The 24,260-nt window shown below is 45.3% G+C and overlaps 1 protein-coding gene and 1 non-coding gene across 3 annotated transcripts in view; both read left to right on the plus strand.

The window, feature by feature from the left end:
• The window catches only part of LOC109903921 (peroxidasin), a 97,302-nt gene that overhangs the window by 69,462 nt on the left and 3,580 nt on the right, over positions 1-24,260 (plus strand). For both annotated transcript variants that reach the window (XM_020500932.2, XM_020500933.2), the window contains 12 exons: positions 140-412; positions 1,622-1,897; positions 3,402-3,514; positions 3,943-4,099; positions 4,788-4,896; positions 6,233-6,390; positions 7,425-8,431; positions 8,606-9,102; positions 9,207-9,341; positions 9,493-9,701; positions 23,044-23,158; positions 23,339-23,471. In XM_020500932.2, the coding sequence (XP_020356521.2) occupies positions 140-412; positions 1,622-1,897; positions 3,402-3,514; positions 3,943-4,099; positions 4,788-4,896; positions 6,233-6,390; positions 7,425-8,431; positions 8,606-9,102; positions 9,207-9,341; positions 9,493-9,701; positions 23,044-23,158; positions 23,339-23,471 (3,182 nt within the window). The remainder of the gene's footprint in view (positions 1-139; positions 413-1,621; positions 1,898-3,401; positions 3,515-3,942; positions 4,100-4,787; positions 4,897-6,232; positions 6,391-7,424; positions 8,432-8,605; positions 9,103-9,206; positions 9,342-9,492; positions 9,702-23,043; positions 23,159-23,338; positions 23,472-24,260) is intronic.
• trnaa-ugc (transfer RNA alanine (anticodon UGC)) lies at positions 15,478-15,551 on the plus strand. The gene has a single exon. It is a non-coding gene; the product is annotated as a tRNA-Ala (tRNA).

Here is a 24,260-nt window from a genome sequence, read left to right on the forward strand (position 1 = left end):
ACCCACATGTTTTTCCTGGTCAGATCAAGTGGTCGGGAACAACTCTTGGATTTATGTAGGAAAGAATAGACTTCTTTCCACCTATGTTATCTCTTAGATACTTTGTCTCAATCTTCCTTCTGTCGCTCCTCCCCCCCAGCGCGGCCCAGTTTTGTGATCCAGCCCCAGAATACAGAGGTGTTGGTGGGGGAGAGTATCACCCTTGAGTGTAGCGCCACAGGCCAGCCCCAGCCCCGGGTGTCCTGGACCAAGGGGGACCGCACGCCCTTGCCCACCGACGCCCGTATCAACATCACCCCGTCTGGGGGGCTGTTCATCCAGAACGTGGTGCAAGCAGACGGAGGGCAGTACACCTGCTTCGCCTCCAACAACGTGGACACCATCCACGCCACCGCTCACATCATCGTACAGGGTGAGCAGCACGGTAGAGTCAGCATTTAGAGAGAGTCGCAAACATCTGTTTGTAATCTTCTGTTGTTTCTAGACTGTTTGGTGTATATGGACCAAGATATTAAGCAACAACGTACAGTTAAAGTCGGAATTTTACATACACCTTAGCCAAATACATTTAAACTCAGTTTTTCACAAATCCTGACATTTAATCCTCGTAAAAATTCCCTGTCTTAGGTCAATTAGGATCACCACTTTATTTTAAGAATGTAAAATGTCAGAATAACCGTAGTCTTGCTTTTTTATGGCGGTTGTGGAGCAGTGGCTTCTTCCTTGCTGAGCGGCCTTTCAGGTTATGTCGATATAGGACTCGTTTTACTGTGGATATAGATACTTTTGTACCCTTTTCCTCAAGCATCTTCACAAGGTTCTTTGCCGTTGTTCTGGGATGATTTGCACTTTTCACACCAAAGGACGTTCATCTCTAGGAGACAGAACGGGTCTCCTTCCTGAGCGGTATGATGGCTGCGTGGTCCCATGGTGTTTATATTTGCGTACTATTGTTTGTACAGATGAACGTGGTACCTTCAGGCATTTGGAAATTGCTCCCAAGGATGAACCAGACTTGTGGAGGTCTCCAATTTGTTATCTGAGGTCTTGGCTGATTTCTTTTGATTTTCCCATGATGTCAAGCAAAGAGGCACTGAGTTTGAAGGTAGGCCTTGAAATACATCCACAGGTACACCTCCAATTGACTCAATTGACTCAGTTAGCCTATCAGAAGCTTTTAAAGCCATGACATCATTTTCTGGAATTTTCCAAGCTGTTTAACACAGTCAACTTAGTGTATGTAACTTCTGACCCACTGGAATTGTGATACAGTGAATTATAAGTGAAATTATCTGTCTGTAAACAATTGTTGGAAAATTGACTTGTGTCATGCACAAAGTAGATGTCTTAACCTACTTGCCAAAATTATAGTTTGTTAACAAGACATTGAGGGGTGGTTGAAAAACTAGTTTTAATGTCTCCAACCTAAGTATATGTAAACTTCCAACTTCAACTGTACATTATCATTTGCCTTCAATGAGGAACCATAAGTGTGAATTGTATTTGATTGGTACAGATGTTTGTGTCTGGTATGAATTGCAGGCATCTTATACAGCACAATGTTGAGAGAACGCAATCTAACTTGTTTGTGCCTAACTCTCCTGCCGTTCCTGTTGCCCAGCGACCCCCCAGTTCACAGTGACCCCCCATGACCAGTTGGTGCTGGAGGGTCACACGGTGGACTTCACCTGTGAGGCCAGCGGCTACCCCCAGCCCGTCATCGCCTGGACGCGAGGCGGCAGCCCCCTGCCTCAGGACCGACGCCACCTGGTCCTTTCCTCGGGCACGCTGAGGATCGCCCGCGTGGCGCCCCAAGATGAGGGCCAGTATGAGTGCCAGGCCGTCAGCCCGCTGGGCACGGTGCGCACCGCCGTACAGCTTAACATCCAGCAGAGAGGTGAAACAGACCTCTACTCTATACCCTAACAGGATCCAGATGTTATGCCTCATGTATCAATATTTTATCAGTCTACATGCTGTTATGACTGATGTTTGAATTAGGAATCAATTAAATTACAATTGGGTCTAGAATGGTAATTATAGTACATTTTGTTTGAAGCACTTTTCAAAACATCCGAGGACACTATGTCTATGTTGACAAGTATCAGGAGAATGCCATCTGTGACATGATAATTTATACTGCGCCTTTATGTAGGCTGGGCGGGAAAAGGGTTTTAATGTATTGTTGTAAGGGCCTCTCCAAGCGCTCATAGGCTCTTTAAAAGGAGTCGAGGGTAGTAAAGGATCGAGAGGGTGCGAGAGACGATACACAACATCTCAGCCTGCAATCAGAGAAACTATGCCTCGACATAGTACTAAAAGCTAGTGACAGACATATGGCTGGGTCTCTCTCTCTCTCTCTCTCTCTCTCTCTCTCTCTCTCTCTCTCTCTCTCTCTCTCTCTCTCTCTCTCTCTCTCTCTCTCTCTCTCTCGAACAGAAATGACAGGCTTGTAGTTGTAAGTGGGACGTGGAGCAGAGCGGGGCAAGAAAGCATGGCGCTCTGTAATCCCAGATGGCACCATGTTTTCCATCTAGTAATGGCTGTTAACATGCAGAAAAGCACATGTTATATAATGGCCTACAACACTGTAAAGCATTTACACACAACCCCAAGACAACCCTCTGAGCTACACTTTAGTGTGTGATTGCTGCTTAGACACAGTGCGACTTTCAGCGGGCGAGACAGAGAGAGAGAGAGGGAGACGCACACAAGCAGATACAGACACAGAAAGAGACACACTTTAAGCAGACAGGGAGAAAGACGGCTCGTTGGCTACATTGACGTACATGTATATTTTGCCTGACATGATAGGGTGTGTACAGAACGTTATAGTGTTTCCTAGCCTAGACTTTCCTAGTCTACATGGATAGCTTGGGAACAATTCATCTGCTTTAAACCTCAGGATCCCTCAGAGTTTAGAGGTCTTTCCTCAAACGGGGAATGGTATCTTCCCATGACCAGGTGGCTAACTGCAGGGGTTACACGGGCCGCCATTGGGGAGTTTGAATGTTTACTGGGAAGAGGAAAAGCACCTCCCCAGCTGTGTGTGAGAGATCAGTGGTCTAATCCATGTTCACAGGGACACACTGTGTAGACTGTCCATGCCTTGGATGCGAGTTGACCTTTTGAGTGCTGTGTGTGAATGAAAAAACTCCGGCCCCTGTTCATGTAATTATAACAGAGATTTAATAGGACGTGGAACTTAAACATGTGAGGAAGAAAGAGTGTGCGTGTGTTTGTGTGCTTGCTGGCGTGTCCTTGCATCTGTCAGTGTGTGTGGGAGTGCGTGAACTTTTGGAGGATAAAGTGTTTTCTCACTGCGTTGGCATTGATTGCACTGCACTGTGAGCTGCTGCGAGCGTTGATGTAGTCATTAACACATGTTTCTGAATCATCAGTAACGCCTGTTTTCACAAATGCTCCAAGGGACGTGACTGCGGAGTCTGGCACGGACGTCCAGATTCCCTGCAGAGCTCAGGGACAGCCCGAGCCTGTCCTCACCTGGAACAAGGTTAGACACCTGGCCACCTTTTACTAGTCACCATGGCAACACTGTTGTCCCACTGCCGCAGCAACAAGGCTAGCATAGTCAGGGGCCTGGGGGAGAGGAGGGATGGGGAAAGGGAAGGGTGAGGAGGGCAGGCTGCTCAGATCAGGAAATGGTTGTTAGATACTTTCCCAGTATGATTATATGTGCATGTAAAATGTTATTTTGTACAGTCTAGAATATCACAGCCATGTAGCCCAAACTGATTTGATAGACTCCATATAACCCAACCCAGTCAGGCCTGACAGACTCTATGACTTTGGCATTGTAACTCAAGACACTCCCCTACTGTGAGCCTTTGTGGCAATGTTGTTCCCTTTTTGACCCCACAACCCCACACTAGTCCACACCTCCTTACCTTTCAACTCCCGTCTGTCCCGGCAACTCTGCAGGACGGCATCCAGGTGACGGAAAGTGGGAAGTTCCACATCGCCCCTGAGGGCTTCCTGGAGGTCAAGGACGTGGGTCTAGCCGATGGCGGACGCTACGAGTGTGTCGCCCGGAACCCCATTGGCTACCAGTCTGCCACCATGGTGCTCACCGTCCTAGGTAAGACATAGCTAGAGTATGGTAAGCTATGCTAACACTAGTCGTGGAGAACTATAGGCTCTGCAAGCTTTGGTTCCAGCCCTGCTCTAACACATCTGATTCAGATGTGTTTTTGCTGGGCTAGACCCAAAGCCTTCACTCACCCTACCACTCGCCCAGCCAAGGTTTTGTGATGGCTGTACTGCAGTTGTTGTAACATGTAACACTATGGGTTGGGCCTACTCCTCAGCTCTAGCCCCAGTGTTGCTTATTTGCCATGGCCTGCCTGCGTGCTGTCTTGTGGCAGATGCGAGCTAGCATGCTGCCAGTGTACTGTGACCATAATGGGTTGATGTTGGACAGGTCTGCAGCCCACACGTCAGACACTCAATGTTTTACATGGCACGCTATAGAACTACACTAGAGTCTGCCAGAAATGTGTTCTGTTCTCTCCAGTCTTCAGGGTTGCGATACACATGTACAGTTGCGCCCAGCCCTATATGGGGCAATCAGCCAGTTAACTTGCTGTCCGGGTAGAGGATTTTAAAACCTTTAGTTGAACTCATGTTAACTCATGCTGTCGTTACCCATGACACACTGGATGACATATGCAGTTGAAACATGGGATCATTCTATCACTCTATCGTTTTATTATCGGTATTTGTTGCTTTTTAAACTGGTTGTGACAGCAGTGCCTCTCTGTTTGCAGTGCCTCCAATGAGTAGGCAAGGGGACACCTTTGTGACCTCGTCTATTGAAGAGGCCATCCGCAACGTGGACAGTGCCATCGAATCCACCAGGAGGCATCTGTTTGATGGGTAAGTTAATTGCCTTTTTTAGGCCGAAGGTTGGAATCAAACTTATGATACTGAGCTTCGTTGCGTTATCAATTCAGAACTGATGATGTGTTTAACAGGAGCATGTTTCCATACACGCACACACACGCACACACACACACGCACGCACACACACACGCACGCACTCACGCACACACACACACACACACACACACACACACACACACACACACACAGCCAGTTAGCTGGGGATTTCCAGCTCTGTTCTAATGACAAGCCCAGGAAGAGAAGTTGCCTCTGGGCCCACAGAGCTCAGTGAGTTCTATGTCACGTGTCCTTATGCTCTGCGACTGGCTGGCACGTCCAGGGATCCTTTGAAGGCTTTTTACCAAAAGTATGACTAGCATATCAAACATTTTTGATTTGGATGCTTTAAATACTACTTATTTATTTTAAGAGTTGTTATTAAGGAGGAAACGGGAATGTGCTTTGCAACATTGGCCATGTATGCCTCTCAACGATAGCCATTGGTTTTGATTTGGGGTTAGATGTGACACCTGTAGAGGAAGCACATGATATTGCCCTGCCTGGCTTGGACTGACCCAATGCGTGTATGCATTGTGTGTGTGTGTGTGTGTGTGTGTGTGTGTGTGTGTGTGTGTGTGTTTGTGTGTCCGTGCATGCGTGCCATGGTTTATGAAGGCTTCGTTCAAAGCACCTCATAAATAACGATGCAGTCATTGGGATGGTATGATAGAAATGTGATGCCCATATAAGGAAGTGAAAGCAGGTTTATTCACACACCTATACTTGAGATGGATTATGAGGTCAACTAGCTAGTGTTTAGTTTTTTCACTCCCACCCGTTTGTTATCGGTGAGGAGAATGTGCGTGTTGAGAGGAGTTTTATTGACTGTGCTTGTCTGAAGTCTTTCATCTGCTCATGTCATTTGGATCAGGAAGGATGTTTTCACCATTCACTCCTGTTAGACAGATTAGAGTTGTTTTCCCTGGCAAGAAAAAATAAGGGATGTAAACATTTCCATCTCCCTTTGTCTCTATCCTAAAGACTTGCAGGTGCAGGATACACAGAAATCAGCATATGGCAAACAAGTCAGAAATAATAACTCTGTAAAACTATAATTGAAGCATTACTGTAAACAGACGTTTATTTGTTCTCCATGGTGAGTGATACTGTAATAATCTCTCTCTCTCGCTCTGTCTCTCTCTCTCTCTCTCTCTCTCTCTCTCTCTCTCTGTCTCTCTCTGTCTCTGTCTCTCTGTCTCTCTCTCTCTCTCTCTCTGTCTCTCTCTCTCTCTCTCTCTGTCTCTGTCTCTTTCTCCCCATCTCAATGTAGAAATCCTCGTACCCCTGGCGAGTTGCTCGCCCTATTCCGTTACCCCAGGGACCCCTACACGGTGGAGCAGGCTCGGGCGGGGGAGATCTTCGAGCAGACCCTGCTCCTCATCCAGAACCACGTCAACCAAGGCCTCATGGTCGACACCAATGGCACAGGTCAGACAACAGACACAGCCTTATGGAGTAAAGATGACCGTCTCCGTGCTACTTTAGGTTGATTCTGAAAACATCCCTGGATGTAGATCAATGTGTTAGACATCTGCATTACATTTTCTTCTCTTTCTGACCCGGGGCCAGTGAGATAACCACTGAGCAGTTGACTGGATGGTCATAAAGTATTTTACTACTCATGCGTCATCCTGCATAATGGCAGCCGAATGTGGTCAGTTGCCACGGGTGAAAGCCATCCCAGGTTTGGCAGGTCCAGATGAGGTGTCCAATGACCCAAACAAGGAGACTGGTCCTCCATATTAAGGATTTATGGTACATAAAATGCTCATGTTAATGTGGCTAAGGTTTAACAGCCATGCCGGCTCAATGGACCAGTTGTGTGAGTTAGTGGAGAACACTGTCTGATGTAAGGCCCAGTGGACCCTGTGGTGCTACAGGCATCAGATGAGAGAGAGAGAGAGACAGAGAGTGAGGCAGGCACAGTGTTTTCACTGGTTATGACAACAGTCAAGTGTTCATTGTTACACTGGCCCCTAACTTTTGCCCGTCAGCAAAAACAATGTAGCCTGTTTGGTTTATGTCTATGTGACCTGGCACACCCCCAGCACTGCTACCCTGCAGGTTGTGTATGGCTGGATCGATTCTGTGAGTGACCAGAGAGGTGGGATTTTGTGGGCGATGGGAGGGGTCGTGGTGGGTGTTACTGTTTGCTCCGCTAGCTGACTGCTGACAGGAAGTCTCACTTTTACCCATTGATTTGAGCTACACAAGGCACACACACACACACACACACACTGGAGCTGTAGCTCTGACATGTCCCAGCGAGTCAGGACATGTCAGAGGAAAACTCCAGTCTGTGCCCTCAGGATGCAGGTTTAGATTGCCAGGGCAAACATTAATAGCCTACATGCTGCAATCAGCAGTCTCCTCTGTTAGTTGGAAATATAACGTTAATGTAGCAGTGTAGTACACAGCCTTATATCCTGACTAAAACCTCTTTTCCCTGCCTCCATCCCCAGCGTTCCGCTACAATGACCTGGTGTCCCCTCACTTCCTGGATGTGATCGCTAACCTATCAGGCTGCACTGCCCACCGCCGCTTCAACAACTGTTCTGACATCTGCTTCCACCAGAAGTACCGCAGCCACGACGGCACCTGCAACAACCTGCAGCACCCCATGTGGGGCGCCTCCCTCACCGCCTTCCAGCGCCTCCTCAAGTCGGTCTACGACAACGGCTTCAACCTGCCACGCGGCGCCAGCGGCCGGCAGCAGCACGGCCATGCCCTGCCCCTGCCCCGCCTCGTCTCCACCACCATGATCGGCACGGAGACCGTCACCCCGGACGACCGCTACACCCACATGCTGATGCAATGGGGGCAGTTCCTGGACCACGATCTGGATTCCACCGTTGCCGCCCTCAGCCAGTCACGTTTCTCCGACGGCCAGCTGTGCACTAACGTGTGCACCAACGACGCACCCTGCTTCCCCATCCAGTTCCCCCCGGGGGACCCTCGGCAGGCGCGCAGCGGGGCACGCTGCATGTTCTTCGTGCGCTCCAGCCCCGTCTGCGGCAGCGGTATGACGTCCCTCCTCATGAACAGCGTGTTTCCACGGGAACAGATCAACCAGCTGACGTCATACATCGACGCGTCCAACGTGTACGGCAGCTCACGCCACGAGTCGGAGGAGGTCCGCGACCTGGCCAGTCAGAGGGGTCTGCTGAGGCAGGGCATCGTCCAACGCTCTGGGAAGCCCCTGCTACCCTTCGCCACGGGGCCCCCGACAGAGTGTATGAGGGATGAGAACGAGAGCCCCATCCCCTGCTTTCTGGCCGGAGACCACAGGGCCAACGAGCAGCTGGGTCTGACATCCATGCACACAGTGTGGTTCAGGGAACACAACCGCGTGGCTACAGAGCTGCTCCGACTCAACCCACACTGGGACGGAGACACCATCTACCACGAAGCAAGGAAGATTGTTGGCGCACAGATGCAGCACATCACCTACAATCACTGGCTGCCCAAGGTGAGAACCTGCACTTCTCTCCCTCATAATATAAATCTACTTCTTTCTCATACTCTAACATAGGGTTTTGTGAAAGGTCTTCAGATTGATGAAAGGTACTGTGTCTGTAAGTAATTAAAAGTATGATGTTGACTATAATATTGATGATGATGATGATTTCACCCCCTCCCTCAGGTCCTGGGTGACGCGGGGATGAAGCTGATTGGTGACTACCGCGGCTACAACCCCAACGTCAACGCCGGCATCCTCAACGCCTTCGCCACGGCCGCCTTCCGCTTCGGACACACCCTCATCAACCCCATCCTGTACCGGTTGGATGAGAACTTCCAGCCCATCCCCCAAGGCCACATCTCCCTACACCGCGCCTTCTTCTCTCCCTTCCGCATCGTCAATGAAGGGGGCATTGACCCCCTGCTGCGGGGCCTGTTCGGAGTGGCGGGGAAGATGCGCGTGTCGACCCAGCTGTTGAACACGGAGCTGACGGAGAGGCTGTTCTCCATGGCCCACTCCGTGGCGCTGGACCTGGCCGCCATGAACATCCAGAGAGGAAGGGATCACGGGATACCGCCCTACAACGACTACCGGACCTTCTGTAACCTGACCTCGGCACAGAGCTTTGATGACCTGAGGAACGAGATCAAGAACCCCCAAGTCAGGGAGAAGCTACAGAGGTATGTTAGCTATGAGGCTTTCAGGAAACTCACCCCTGGATAAATCAAGGTTAAATTACTGTATTACCTTATCAAAAACAATCTGTACTTTTCTCTCTCTCCAGGCTATACGGCACTCCCCTGAACATCGACCTGTTCCCTGCTCTGATGGCTGAGGACCTAGTTCCTGGGAGCCGGCTGGGGCCCACCCTTATGTGTCTGCTGGCTGCCCAGTTCAAACGACTCAGAGACGGGGACCGGTGAGCTCACATCCCCTCAGCTACCAATTCTAGTCAGATTACTTTTTCCCTCCCTTTCAGAAGGATGAGATAGTTACAGAAGGGTAGCCTTTGTATTTATGGTGTGTTTACAGATAACTAGTGTAACCTTCCCTCCTCCTGGTGCTACCAGGTTTTGGTATGAAAACCCAGGTGTGTTCACCCCGGCCCAGCTGACCCAGCTGAAGCAGGCGTCTCTGACAAGGGTGCTGTGTGACAACGGTGACAACATCACCCGTATCCAGCAGGACGTGTTCAACGTGGCAGAGCTGCCCCACGGATACGGCAGCTGTGATGACATCCCCAACATTGACCTGCGCATGTGGCAGGACTGCTGCGAAGGTGGGTCACATGGAATATAAAACACGTTATTCACATTGATGCTGTGTCTTGAAGGACTCCTTCTTCCCTAGATAGTCCACTACATTTTGCCATAGACATAAGCTGTGTTCGAATACTCATACTAACCACACTACCATACTATTTGTGACGTGAATTGACTATAGAGTATGCTTATTGGTCATAGTATGGATATACAGTTGAAGTCTGAAGTTTACATACACCGTAGCCAAATACATTTAAGCTCAGCATTTCACAATTCCTGACATTTAATCCTAGTAAAAATTCCCTGTCTTAGGTCAGTTAGGATCACCACTTTATTTTAAGAATGTGAAATGTCAGAATAATAGTAGAGATGATGATTTATTTCAGTTTTTAGTTCTTTCATCACATTCCCAGTGGGTCAGAAGTTTACATACACTCAATTAGTATTTGGTAGCATTGCCTTTAAATTGTTTAACTTGGGTCAAACGTTTCGGGTAGCTTTCATCAAGCTTCCCACAATAAGTTGGGTGAATTTTGGCCCATTCCTCCTGACAGAGCTGGTGTAACTGAGTCAGGTTTGTGGGCCTCCTTGCTCGCACACACTTTTTCAGTTCTGCCCACAAATTTTCTATAGGATTGCGGTCAGGGCTTTGTGATGGCCACTCCAATACCTTGACTTTGTTGTCCTTAAGCCATTTTGCCACAACTTTGAAGTATGCTTGGGGTCATTGTCGATTTGGGAGACCCATTTGCGACCAAGCTTTAACTTCCTGTTAAAGATGTATTGAGATGTTGCTTCAATATATCCACATAGTTTTCCTTCTTTTTGATGCCATCTATTTTGTGACACGCACTAGTCCCTCCTGCAGCAAATCACCTCCACAACATGATGCTGCCACCCCCGTGCTTCACGGTTGGTATGGTGTTCTTCGGCTGGCAAGCCTCCCCCTTTTTCCTCCAAACATAACGATGGTCATTATGGCCAAAATAGTTATATTTTTGTTTCATCTGACCAGAGGACATTTCCCCAAAAAGTACGATCTTTGTCCCCATGTGCAGTTGCAAACCGTAGTCTTGCTTTTTTATGGCGGTTTTGGAGCAGTGGCTTCTTCCTTGCTGAGCAGCCTTTCAGGTTATGTCGATATAGGACTCGTTTTACTGTGGATATAGATACTTTTGTACCCGTTTCCTCCAGCATCTTCACAAGGACCTTTGCTGTTGTTCCGGGATTGATTTTCAGTTTTCGCACCAAAGTATGTTCATCTTCAGGAGACAGAATGCGTCTCCTTCCTGAAAGGTATGACGGCTGCGTGGTCCCATAGTGTTTATACTTGCGTACTATTGTTTGTACAGATGAACGTGGTAACTTCAGGCATTTGGAAATTGCTCCCAAGGACGAACCAGACTTGTGGAGGTCTACAATTTTGAGATCTTGGCTGATTTCTTTTGATTTTCCCATGATGTCAAGCAAAGAGGCACTGAGTTTGAAGGTAGGCTTTGAAATACATCCACAGGTACACCTCCAATTAACTCCAATTATGTCAATTAGCATATCAGAAGCTTCTAAAGCCATGACATACTTTTCTGGTGTTTTTCCAAGCTGTTTAAAGGCACAGTCAACTTAGTGTATGTAAACTTCCGACTTCAATTGTAGTTAGTATGCCAAAAGTTCCCAGGTGTCAAACTAAATTCCCCAAAATATGTATTTTACGCGCAGAGGACACTTTTCCTGTACTTTAGGGCCCATAATACTATTCTTCAGGAAATGGGCGTGGCTTCACATCGTTTTCAGATTTGAAGAAAATGGTGGAAAATATGTAGCTGAAGTACAAGAGATACAAATGAATTGCTTTAACTAATTTTAACAAATGTTAAGAAGATGTTGAGCAATGTAGTCAAGTATTGCCTTTTCAAATAAGTTACCTTACACATTATGTTGGCTGACAATTTGTTAGGTAGGCTGTCCTTACGAACCACATAGCATATCATTACAGTAGTATATACCGTTATGTTGATAGCTAGTCAGTTGGCTACTTATGCATCAAACTTGCCAGTATATTAACTATAGGCTAACTAACTACCCAATGTTTATTTGATTATTCCCGTCATTCTTAGCTTAGCTAAATGGTATACTTGTTGTGTGTTCTCAATGGACATTCAGGTGCAAATTCATTCGATTTCAGAGCACTTTCGTCTGAGTGTACCAGAGCGCAGAATAATGAATTTACGAGAGCAGTTACAGTCACCAATGCTCTGGATAACATGAAACCTGCCTAACCAGCTCTGCTAGGGCGAGTAAAATGGTCAGAGTGGTTCATTTGTATCTGGAAGTAGCTAGCAAGCTAACCAACGTTAGATTGAAAGTCAGAACGCTCAAATCAACACTACTCCTCGATTTGAGTGTCCAGTGTGCGCTCCGACAGCGAAACGCTCAGAATTTACATGCTGACAATCTGACAACGCTCTGAATTTACGAGCGCACTCTGGCACTCCAGATTGAATTTAAGAACACACCCGAAGTCGTAAAATATCTAAGTATTAACTAGTAGTAACTAGCTAGCAAGAGGTTGCATAGTGATAGGTTTGGTTTCTGAACTTTTAATATTATTAATCATTAGGTATAATAGAGACTTGAGGGGTGCCATAATGATTCTTGGGAGAGGCTGAGTGCAGGGAAAATGATCACATGTAGCAGTATTGATAAGGGGAAGAACCGTTTAAGGCCCATATCACTCATCTCCCTGCGTAGAAATAATGATGCAATGTTTAGTGATACCGAGGAGACTCCACCAAAGTGAGTTATGTATACTACCACGTGTGAAACCATGTTTTTGTCTAATGCAGCTGTATTGACCCTCTGAACAGAATAAACTTGGTTTAACCTTTCTAGAGCAGGCGTTCAGCTAGCGGAACCCCTCGACAACATTCAGCTGAAAAGGCAGCGTGCGAAATTCAAATATATTTTTTTGAAATGTGTAACTTTCACACATTAACAAGTCCAATAAAGCAAATGAAAGATAAACATCTTGTTAATCTACCCACCATGTCCGATTTAAAAAATGCTTTACAGCGAAAGCACCACATATGATTATGTTAGGTCATAGCCAAGTCAAAAAAACACACAGCCATTTTTCCAGCCAAAGATAGGAGTCACAAAAAGCAGAAATATAGATCAAATTAATCACTAACCTTTGATGATCTTCATCAGATGACACTCATAGGACATCATGTTACACAATACATGTATGTATTGTTCGATAATGTGCATATTTATATCCAAAAATCTCAGTTTACATTGGCTCGTTATGTGCAGTAATGTTTTGATTCCAAAACATTCGGTGATTTTGCAGAAATACTCATATTAAACATTGATAAAGATACAACTGTTATTCACAGAATTAAAGATAGACTTAATGCAACTGCCGTGTCAGATTTTTTTTTAACTTTTCTGAAAAAGCATAATCTGAGAACGGCGCTCAGAGCCCAATCCAGTCAGAGAAATAGCCGCCATTTTGGAGTCAACAGAAGTTAGAAATAACACTAAATATTCACTTACCTTTGATGATCTTAATCAGAAGGCACTCCCAGGAATCCCAGTTCGACAATAAATGACTGATTTGTTCCATAAAGTCCATCATTTATGTCCAAATAGCCACTTGTTGTTAGTGTGTTCAGCCCAGTAATCCATCTTCATGAGGCGCAAGCACTTCGTCCAGACAAAAACTCGAAAAGTTCCATTACAGGTCGTAGAAACAAGTCAAACGATGTATGGAATCGATCTTTAGGATGTTTTTAACATAAAACATAAATTATCTTCCAATCAAAGAATTCCTATGTCTGAAGAAAAGCACTGGAACAAGAGCTAACTCTGTCGGGAGCGCGCGCCACGAGCCTGTGACACTCTGCCAGACCACTGACTCAAACAGGTCTCATGAGCCCCTCCTTTATAGTAGAATCCTCAAACCAGTTTCTAAAGATGGTTGACATCTAGTGGAAGCCCTAGGAAGTGCAACTTGACTCCATAGACACTGTGTATTCGGTAGGCCAAACTTTGAAAAACTACAAACCTCACTTCCTGGTTGGATTTTTCTCAGGTTTTCACCTGCCATATCAGTTATGTTATACTCACAGACATCATTCAAACAGTTTTAGAAACTTCAGAGTGTTTTGTATCCAATAAAAATAATAATAAGCATATATTAGCATCTGGGACAGAGTAGGAGGCACTCTGTGCACGCTATTCATCCAAAAGTGAAAATGTTGCCCCCTTTCCCAAAAAGGTTAAATCTTTCATATTATCCGTTGAGTTTGTTCTCTGAAAATTAGATCCTAACGATAGCAACAGCATCAATTTCCGGTAGACAGGCGACGAGCTAGTAGGCTCAACTGAAAGGATACGGTTAGTTTACAGTATACTTAAATTAACTAATAGTATATGATATATGTAGTATATACTCATTAAGTATGTAGTATACTATATGTTAGTATGGGTAATAGAACACAGCTCTAGTGTATTGTCTTTCTACGTGGCTTTGTACGAATGTAGCGATCTGTGGGAATTGGGAGTCTCTGGGCTTGGTTGGGTTGATGCTGTGTTACACACTTGTGGACTGTGGCTATGGTACAAACCTCTTCAGTCAACTTCCTCTTCTCCTTGACATCATCAGAATGGAATGATTTTTAGAACATGCTTCTTCCATCTTGCATACAAATAAAGAACGCTACCAAAACTGGTACTCGGGATAAACAGTGTCAATGTGCCGACGTTTAGTTCTGTGGAACGTGTAGTCAGAAGCAGCAGGACAAGGGTCCAGTTCTCTGTCGTGTTGTGCTAACATTGGACTAGGAGGCACCTGACTGGGCTTTGTGTGTAATCATTGGTCAGTACCCCACAGTGTTTTAAACAGCATTTGCAAAAGTTTGACATTGTGCGTTTGTCTGATTGATAGTGGTATCTGTATGACTGCTGTCATGTGAAAACATCAAGGAAGATAAGATAGTGAAGAGATGAAATAATGAACATATCTCCAGGCTTCATCTTCTCACAGTGAAAATGGGCTTTGACTAGGGCAGGGCTTGGGTATCTTTTGAATTGATTAGTGGCTCAAATGTACCTTTGATCAACATCAGAGCAAATGCAATGGGTTATTTAGCTGATTTTGGTAGTGTGTTTGTCTTGAGAGATGAAGAGAATCAGCTACCTCTTCTGTTGTACCCTATTACCATCTGACCCCAGAACTGCTGTTACATAGCCAGGATTTTTAAGAGATATTACCGTGTGATTGTAGGGGCTAGAGATTATATTGAGAGTTAAAGCCCTGATGTTGTTCATTCTATCCCAGGATTCTATTTACTAACCCAGCAGGATACAATGGGATGACAGTAGGTACACATTTGAGAGCTTTCAGTGGGAGTTTGTCTCGCTTCATCCACATTATTTGGTTAACGTGTCAGATGTACGAGCAGTGCAGCCAATTCACCAATTTACTGAATTTGCCAAAGCATGCGGTAGTAGTGTCTGGGGTGAGGTTTTCATATTTGGAGAGCAGCTGAATGTTCCCTCCAACGAACCCCTGAGTGGATGACTCTGAGCCTCTTATTCTGGGTGGCTGGGTGAGAATACAGGACTTCTGCGAGCTGTAGGCTATTACACATAATAAGCTATTTACTCCCTACTGTGAGACACACTCCAGTCGCTGTGCATTTTCCATTGGATCATTTGAATATGTTGGCTGAAGGCACAAGTTGCACTGAGTTAAAACATTTGTATTCAGGTGGATACTGTGGTGTGCTGGTCCCATGTGGCTCAGTTGGTAGAGCATGGTGCTTGCAACGCCAGGGTTGTTGGTTCAATTCCCACAGGGGACATATACACAAAATGTATCCACTCACTACTGTAATTTGCTCTGGAAAAGAGTGTCTGCTAAATGACAAAAATGTTAAATGTGGGGGATGTTTTACCCCACTCGTCCTCCGCCCTTTGGTAAATCACATTTTATTGGTCACAGGCGCCGAATACTGTAAATGCTTATTTACGAGCCCGTTCCCATTAATGTAGAGTTAAAGAGTAAGAAAAATATTTGCAAAAAAATAAGGATATAGTAACGCAATAAAAGAACAATAGCGAGGTTAGATACAAGCAGAACCAATACAGAGTCAATGTGCAGGGGTACCAGGTAGTTGAGGTAAATGAGGTAATAGAGCATGTACATGTAGGTAAGGGTAAAAGGGACTAGGCAATCAGGATAGATAATAAACAGAGTATGAAGTGTGTGTGTGTGTGTGTGTGTGTGTGTGTGTGTGTGTGTGTGTGTGTGTGTGTGTGTGTGTGTGTGTGTGTGTGTGTGTGTGTGTGTGTGTGTGTGTGTGTGTGTGAGAGAGAGAGAGAGAGAGCATATGCAGTGAGTGTGTGTGTGTGGCATCAATATGTGTGTGTTTTGTGTGTATGTGAACGTATGTAGTATGTCTGTGTGTGTGTGTGGCGTCAATATGTGTGTGTGTGAGCGTGTGTGTTAGTGTGTGTGTGTGTGTCTTTCGGAGTGTCAGTGTTGTATCTGTGAGTGTGAGTCTAGTGAGTGTGCATTGAGTCAGTGCAAAAATAGAACAACTAAAAAAAAGGGACTAGGCAATCAGGATAGATAATAAACAGAGTATGAAGCGTGTGTGTGTGTGTGTGTGTGTGTGTGTGTGTGTGAGAGAGAGAGAGAGAGAGAGAGCATATGCAGTGCGTGTGTGTGTGTGGCATCAATACGTGTGTGTTTTGTGTGTATGTGAACGTATGTAGTATGTCTGTGTGTGTGTGTGGCGTCAATATGTGTGTGTGTGAGCGTGTGTGTGTGTTTTGTGTGTGTTAGCGTGTGTGTGTGTGTCTTTCGTAGTGTCAGTGTTGTATCTGTGAGTGTGAGTCTAGTGAGTGTGCATTGAGTCAGTGCAAAAATAGAACAACAAAAAAAACATTACAAAATGGGGTCAATGTAAATAGTCCAGGTAGCCATTTGTTGTTCGGGAGACTTTTAGTCCCATACTCCGGTACCGCTTGCCGAGTGGTAGCAGAGAGATCAGTCTATGACTTGGATGGCTGGAGTCTTTAACAATTTTTAGGGCCTTCCTCTGACACCGCCTGGTGTAGAGGTTCTGGATGGCAGGGAGTTCGGCCCCAGTGATCTACACTATATATACAAAATAATGTGTACATTTGGCTATTTCAGGCACACCCGTTGCTCACGTATATAAAATCGAGCACACAGCCATGAAATCTCCATAGACAAACATTGACAGTAGAATGGCCTTACTGAAGAGCTCAGTGACTTTCAACGTGGCACCGTCATAGGTTGCCACCTTTCCAACAAATCAGTTCGTCAAATTTCTGCCCTGCTAGAGCTGCCCAGGTCAACTGTACGTGCTGTTATTGTGAAGTGGAAACGTCAAGGAGCAACAACGGCTCAGCCGTGAAGTGGTAAGAGACACAAGCTCACAGAACGGGACTGCCAAGTGCTAAAAATCCAACACTCACTACCGAGTTCCAAACTGCCTCTGGAAGTAACATCAGCACAACAACTGTTTGTCTGGAGCTTAATGAAATGGGTTTCCATGGCCAAGCAGTCGCACACAAGCTTAAGATCACCATGCGCAATGCCAAGCGTCAGCAGGAGTGGTGGAAAGCTTGCCGTCATTGGACTCTGGAGCAGTGAAAATCCCGCTTCACCATCTGGCAGTCCGACGGATGAATCTGAGTTTGGCAGATGCCAGGAGAACGCTACCTGCCCGAATATATAGTGCCAACTGTACAATTTGGTGGAGGAGGAATAATGGTCTGGGGCTGTTCTTCGTGGTTCGGGCTAGGCAACTTAGTTCCAGTGAAAGGAAATTTTAACGCTACAGCATACAATGACATTCTAGACGATTCTTTATTTCCAACTTTGTGGCAACAGTTTGGGAAAGACCCTTTCCTGTTTTAGCATGACAATGCCCCCGTGCACAAAGGGAGGTCCATACAGAAATGGTTTGTCAAGATCGGTGTGGAAGAACTTGACTGGCCTGCACAGAGCCCTGACCTCAACCCCATTGAACACCTTTGGGATGAATTGGAACGAGCGAGGCCCAATCACCCAACATCAGTGCCAGACCTCACTAAGGCTCTTGTGGCTGAATAGAAGAAAGTACCCCGCAGCAATGTTCCAACATCTAGTGGAAAGCCTTCCAAGAAGAGTGGAGGCTGTTATAGCAGCAAAGGGGGGGACCAACTTCATGTTAATGCCCATGATTTTGGAATGAGATGTTTGACAAGCAGGTGTCCATATACTTTTGGGCATGTTGTGTACTGGGCTGTATGCACTACCCTCTATAGTGCCTTGCGGCCAGATGCCGAGCAGTTGCCTTACCAAGTGGTGATAAAGACAGTCAAGACGCTTTCAATGGTGCAGCTGTAGAAACTTTTGAAGATCTGAGGACCCATGAAAAAGCTTTTCAGCCTCCTGAGGGGAGTTGTGCCCTCTTCACGAATGTGTTGATGTGTTTGGACCATGATAGGTCCTTAGTGATGTGGACACTGAGGAACTTGAAGCTCCCTACCCGCTCCACTACAGCACCATCGATGTGAATGGAGGCCCATTCGGCCTTCAGTTTCTTGTAATCCAAGATCAGCTCCTTTGTCGCCCCCGTTGAGGGAGAGGTTGTTGTCCTGGCACCACACTGCCAGGTCTCTGACCTCCTCCCTTTAGGCTGTCTCATCATCCTCAGTGATCAGGCCTACCACCGTGTTGTCATCGGGCAAACTTAATGATGGTGTTGGAATCGTGCGCGGCCACGTAGTCATGTGTGAACAGGGAGTACAGGAGGGACTAAGCAAGTACCCCTGAAGTACCCCTGAAGTGTGGTGGAAGTGTTGTTGCCTACCCTCCCCATCTGGGGGCAGGATCCAGTTTCAGAGGGAGGTGTTTAGTCCCAGAGTACTTAGCATAGTGATGAGATTGGAGGTCAGTATGGTGTTGAACGCTGAGCTGTAGTCAATGAAAGAGCATTCTCATGTACAGTGCATTCAGAAAGTATTCAGACACCTTGACTTTAACCACATTTTGTTTATCTTACAGCCTTATTCTAAAAGTGATTACATTTATTTTTCCCTTATGAATCTACACACAATACCCCATGATGACAAAGCAAAAAATGTTTTTTAGAATTTGCAAATGTGTAAAAAATAAAAACTTAAATATCACATTTACATAAGTATTCTGACCCTTTACTTTGTTGAACGACCTTTGGCAGCGATTACAGCCACCAGTCTTCTTGAGTTTGACTCAACAAGCTTGGCACACCTGTATTTGGGGAGTTTCTCCCATTCCCAGTGTCACTTAACAGCTATTTTCAGGTCTCTCCAGAGATGTTCGATCAGGTTCAAGTCTGGGCTCTGGCTCTGGCCACTCAAGGACATTCAAAGACTTATCCCAAAGCCAGCCCTGCGTTGTCTTGGATGTGTGCTTAGGGTCGTTGTCCTGTTGGAAGGTGAACTTTCTTTCCTCCAGATGTGACGCTTGGCATTCAGGCCAAACGGTTCAATCTTGGTTCCATCAGACCAGAGAATCTTGTTTCTCATGGTCTGAGAGTCTTTAGGTGCCTTTTGGCAAACTCCAAGCGGGCTGTCATGTGCCTTTTACAGAGGAGTGGCTTCCATCTGGCCACGCTACAATAAAGGCCTGATTGGTGGAGTGCTGCAGAGATGGTTGTCCATCTGGAAGATTCTCCCATTTCCACAGAGAACTCTGGAGCTCTGTCAGAGTGACCATTCAGTTCTTGGTCACCTCTCTGACCAAGGCCCTTCTCCCCCGATTGCTCAGTTTTGCTGGGCGACCAGCTCTAGGAATATTCTTGGTGGTTCCAACTTCTTCCATTTAAGAATGATGCAGGCCACTGTGTTCTTGGGGACCTTCAATGTTGCAGAAATGTTTTAGTCGCCTTCCCCAGAAATAAAGTATTTCTGTTTTTTTATTTTAATAAATTTGCAAATATATATATTTTTAACTGTCGTTTTTTAGCCCATAGATTTTGTTGTAATATTTGAGTCACTCAAATATCATATGAATACAAATTAAACATGGCAAAATGTATAGAATTGCAAGAAAATTAGCTTTAAAACTGCAACATTTTCTCTGCACCCCATGGCAAAATGTGTAGAATTGCAAGAAATAAGGGGATGTTCCCCAATGCTGGAAGGGGGGCCTGAGTGAAAAAGTTTTGGAACCACTGCAATAGAGATTGCGTCATTTGTGGATCTGTTGAGGCGGTATGCGAATTGGAGTGGGTCCAGGATTTCTGGGATGATGGTATTAATGTGAGCCATGACTAGCCAAAAAGCATTTCATGGCTACAGATGTGAGTGCTACGGGCCGTAGTCATTTAGACAGGTTACCTTGGCGTTCTTGTGCACAGGGAATGTGGTGGTTTGCTTGAAACATGTAGACTGTAATATGGTAATTCATCAATTAATAGTGAAATGAACAAATGTCAGAAATCAAGTCAAGAATGCCATTATGACTGTATCAAAATCAGCATTGGACAACAGCCAACTAGTTTAATCAGTCTTTGCTATGAGCTCAGATAATTCCCCTTGAGAATTTAAGAGCCAGACCTAATGATTTTGGGATTAAATATATGACTTAATAAAGGGTGCTCTGTGTCTCTTATCCTTAGATGATTGTTTTCCTTTCTTCTCTTGGATCTGACCCTGGATACATTTAGCCTTCACAAATGAACATGGGAAAAGACAAGCTAATAAACAGTGAATATCCTGTCAGTGGAGAGGGTCAGAGGAGAAGAGGACAGAGTAAATACATTTTCACAATAAGCACTTGTCTTTCAAATACATTGCTACAGTTGTTAGTTTGCTAACTAGTGATTTTTTCCCCCTATTATCATAGACATGGTATAATTCAAAAGACCTCTAAACAAGATATGGTATCAAGAACAAGATACAACTAACTGAAACAAGCCACCTATGATTCCCCACGTGGCAGCTTCCTGTCACTGTTGCTAGCTATCTGATCAGAATCATACCAATGTTTTGTCGCCCAGAGTCTTCGTGGATTACTCTACACGCAGCCAGAGTCAGTAGCCGCAGCATCGCCCAACATCTATATCTGAACAGATTGGCTAGTGAAACACACACTTGGCACTCTGATAGGACCAGCAAACTGTCAATCAGCACAGGTGCAAGGAAAACGTCAAATTGTAGGGAGAGAGGATTTCCATAATAAATAAATATGCAGCTCCAAAGAAAATTGGGTGATCAAGAATATTAACTGTAAGCCCACTACCAATGGGGCAACAATTGCTAGCTTTTACCTACTGGTCTTTTGGTATGTGACAATTGCTAGCTTTTACCTACTTGTCTTTTGGTATGTGACAATTGCTAGCTTTTACCTACTGGTCTTTTGGTATGTGACAATTGCTAGCTTTTACCTACTTGTCTTTTGGTATGTGACAATTGCTTGAAATGGATTGTTTACGTATGAAGCTTGCATTTGGAATTTGTTATTAAAATGAATTATTACTTTGGTGAAGATGCACCATAGGCACGGCTCTCCAAACTCACGCCAGTGGAGTTATTTTTGGATTCTGTTGAAATGTTTGATATTGCTTTCACACGTTTAAATGCATAGGCCATATGTGGTAAATCTATATTATTTATAATACTACAGCAATTGCTATCGTGTCGTCATTCCATCCCCTTACCGTTTATTGCAACATGTCGACATTTCTGTGTCACGTTGGATAGGTCTACAATACATTTCCAGTTAGCCAACTATTTGTTCCCCTGCTCTGAGTGGGCGCGATGTTTATAGTGCACATGAGCGTTCGCAAGTCTCATGAGGTAGAAGTTCTGTTTATTTAATTAAATGTAACATTTTCTTGATTCATATTTCCCTGATTACGTCGGAGTTCCATGTGTCTGTGTCCTACGTTCCAGACGATTTTGCTACATGGCGCCTCAGTGCGTATAGAAATAGGCTACGTGGCCTGCGTTCCAGGCTACGGAGTCAGAACGTTGAATAAGAGAAAATTATTATTCCACGTATGCATGGTGTTGAAATATCATTATCACTCGTTAAGTCTGATTGAAGACAAATTTACCAATGTAACAATGGATGTGGAAATTGCCTTTTAAATTATTGAATCAGTTTATTCGTTGTAATTGCCAATTGGGTAATTGTATGGTCCTGGGGGCCAAAGTTCGGCTCTATACTCTCCCCCTTTACCTGTGTTGGTTCAGATAGGACAGGTTAATCCTGACACAGAGGTTATTTATTTTGGGCTATTGCCCGTGTATATCTGTGAATATTTGGTAAATCTACTTGTATATTTTGTATAATATGACACTTTCACCAATGGATCACCAAGACCTGGAAATAAATCTACACTCTGAGCACTTCAACCTGCCCTGCCTTTTGCTGATTACAGGCCCTTACCACTGCTACAAGGTCTATATTTTACAATTACATAGGCTAATTCAACTAATAAAAATGACTGACTGGTAGCCTCATTAAGTAGACAAAGATGTGTATTTGAAGTCATTGCATGTATAGATTTTTTTTACTGGACTTGAAAACTTCTGACTGGACTTGACTTGCTGTTAGAATGGATGACTTGGACTTGACTTGCTGTTAGAATGGATGACTTGGACTTGACTTGCTGTTAGAATGGATGACTTGGACTTGACTTGCTGTTAGAATGGATGACTTGGACTTGACTTGCTGTTAGAATGGATGACTTGGACTTGACTTGCTGTTAGAATGGATGACTTGGACTTGACTTGCTGTTAGAATGGATGACTTGGACTTGACTCCAGTCTTGACCTGTTCTACTTGGGACTCGACTTGAGACTCGGACCTTGTCCCACCTCTGCGGCCTTCTACCCCTGCGATGCGAGCTTAACAATTTTGTGACTTTGTCAGGCAACCTGTCTATAAGGTGTGTGCATGTGTTTGAGGGCTGGTGAGACGAGTGTATTATCTGTTCTAGGACCAGTCTGAATGGCCTTGTGTGGGAAGGTGGCCTCTCATTAGCTCTGCTCTCAGATCAGCTCTTTGAAGTGTGATGAAAGGGGACTGGCAGATGAAGTGGTGTGTATCCAGGGAAGATCCCCCACCTACCACCCACCACACTGTACTAAGGTGTGAGTGAGAGACTATAAGCAGAGACACTTCAGCTACCACCCTTACCAGTGTCAGTGATCACATCACGGCTAAGACTGCACAGTGCATGGGCCCTGGATTTTAACTCATTGGTCTTTATGCATTCTGAGTTTTCCTGATATGCCCCGTTGACTAAATTGTGAGTTGTTGTACCCCCCCCCCCCCCCCCCCAGACTGCAGGACCAAGGGTCAGTTCAACGCCCTATCCTACCATTTCAGAGGGCGCAGGTCAGTGGATCAGAGCTCTGCTGAGAAGAAGCCTGCCAACAGCATACAGCAGAACATCAGGTAACTACTAATGCTACTTGTTTGGCACCTTGTCATTCTCTGACTACATTAAGTTCCTTGGATGTGATAACCATTCTGCATTATAGCTAACAACTGTGGTGACTAAAACCATTATAACTTACAAAGTTATGCTATAATAAGGTTGTGCTGAATTTTGGGGGCTGTTTTCTTACATTCCAGCCCAGCTGAAGACGCTACTGAAAATCTTGTGAATGTCACCCTCACCTCACATCAAAGCACTGAACCTTCGCTGAATGACTTCCAAGACTTTGTCGTAGACATGCAGAAGACAATCACAAGTTTACGAAAGCAGGTGAGAGCAGTTGTATCCTGCACACATGCTACATCAGCTGGGTTTGTTCGTCACGACTTGAGTGTTACCCCAATTTCATTCTGGCTGCTCAGCACACATTCAAACAGCAACAACGGTTATTTTTGGGGTAGTGATTTGAGTGCTTATTTCCCTCCTTCCTTTACGCTGCAAGTCCAGACATGTTCAGCTCAGGCTCTTACAGGTAGAACCCATACAGAACCATGTAGAATCCAGACACTGTTCCAATATTATTATTATTAGTCTATTTTCAATATCCCCAGATTGAACGTGATATGCTGCCTGAGGGTAGATGATCATGTAGCATGTAGCACACTGGGGTGGGATGAAGGGGAACTAACGGTGCTGTAGGCTAACATGGCTTTGATTAAGTCCTCAGCGGTGTAGAGGATTTAAACAGACCAGGCCCCGAGTCCCAGCCTGTCCCCTCTGTGTGCTGCCTAGGTCTTTCAATGCTAAGGGAGGGTTATTGATTAAGTCGATGGTTAAATAAATCTAGGTTGTTCGCGTGACTCGTATTACAGGAAAGACGTGGGCGGTGTGTGTGTACATATGTGTGTACGTGCTTTGTGTGGCGCTCTGATCTTCAATTAGCTGAGAAAGATGGCATCACGGGCCTCATGGGGTGCATTACTAAAGCAGTAAGGCCAGAGGAGGTGTGGTATATGGCCAATATAGCACGGCTTAAGGGCTGTTCTTAGGGATGGCACAATGCGGAGTGCCTGGACACAGCCTTTAGCCGTGGTATAGTGTCCATATATCAGAAACCCC

This window comes from Oncorhynchus kisutch, linkage group LG14 (assembly GCF_002021735.2).
Source record: "Oncorhynchus kisutch isolate 150728-3 linkage group LG14, Okis_V2, whole genome shotgun sequence".
NCBI classification, from domain to species: domain Eukaryota; kingdom Metazoa; phylum Chordata; class Actinopteri; order Salmoniformes; family Salmonidae; genus Oncorhynchus; species Oncorhynchus kisutch.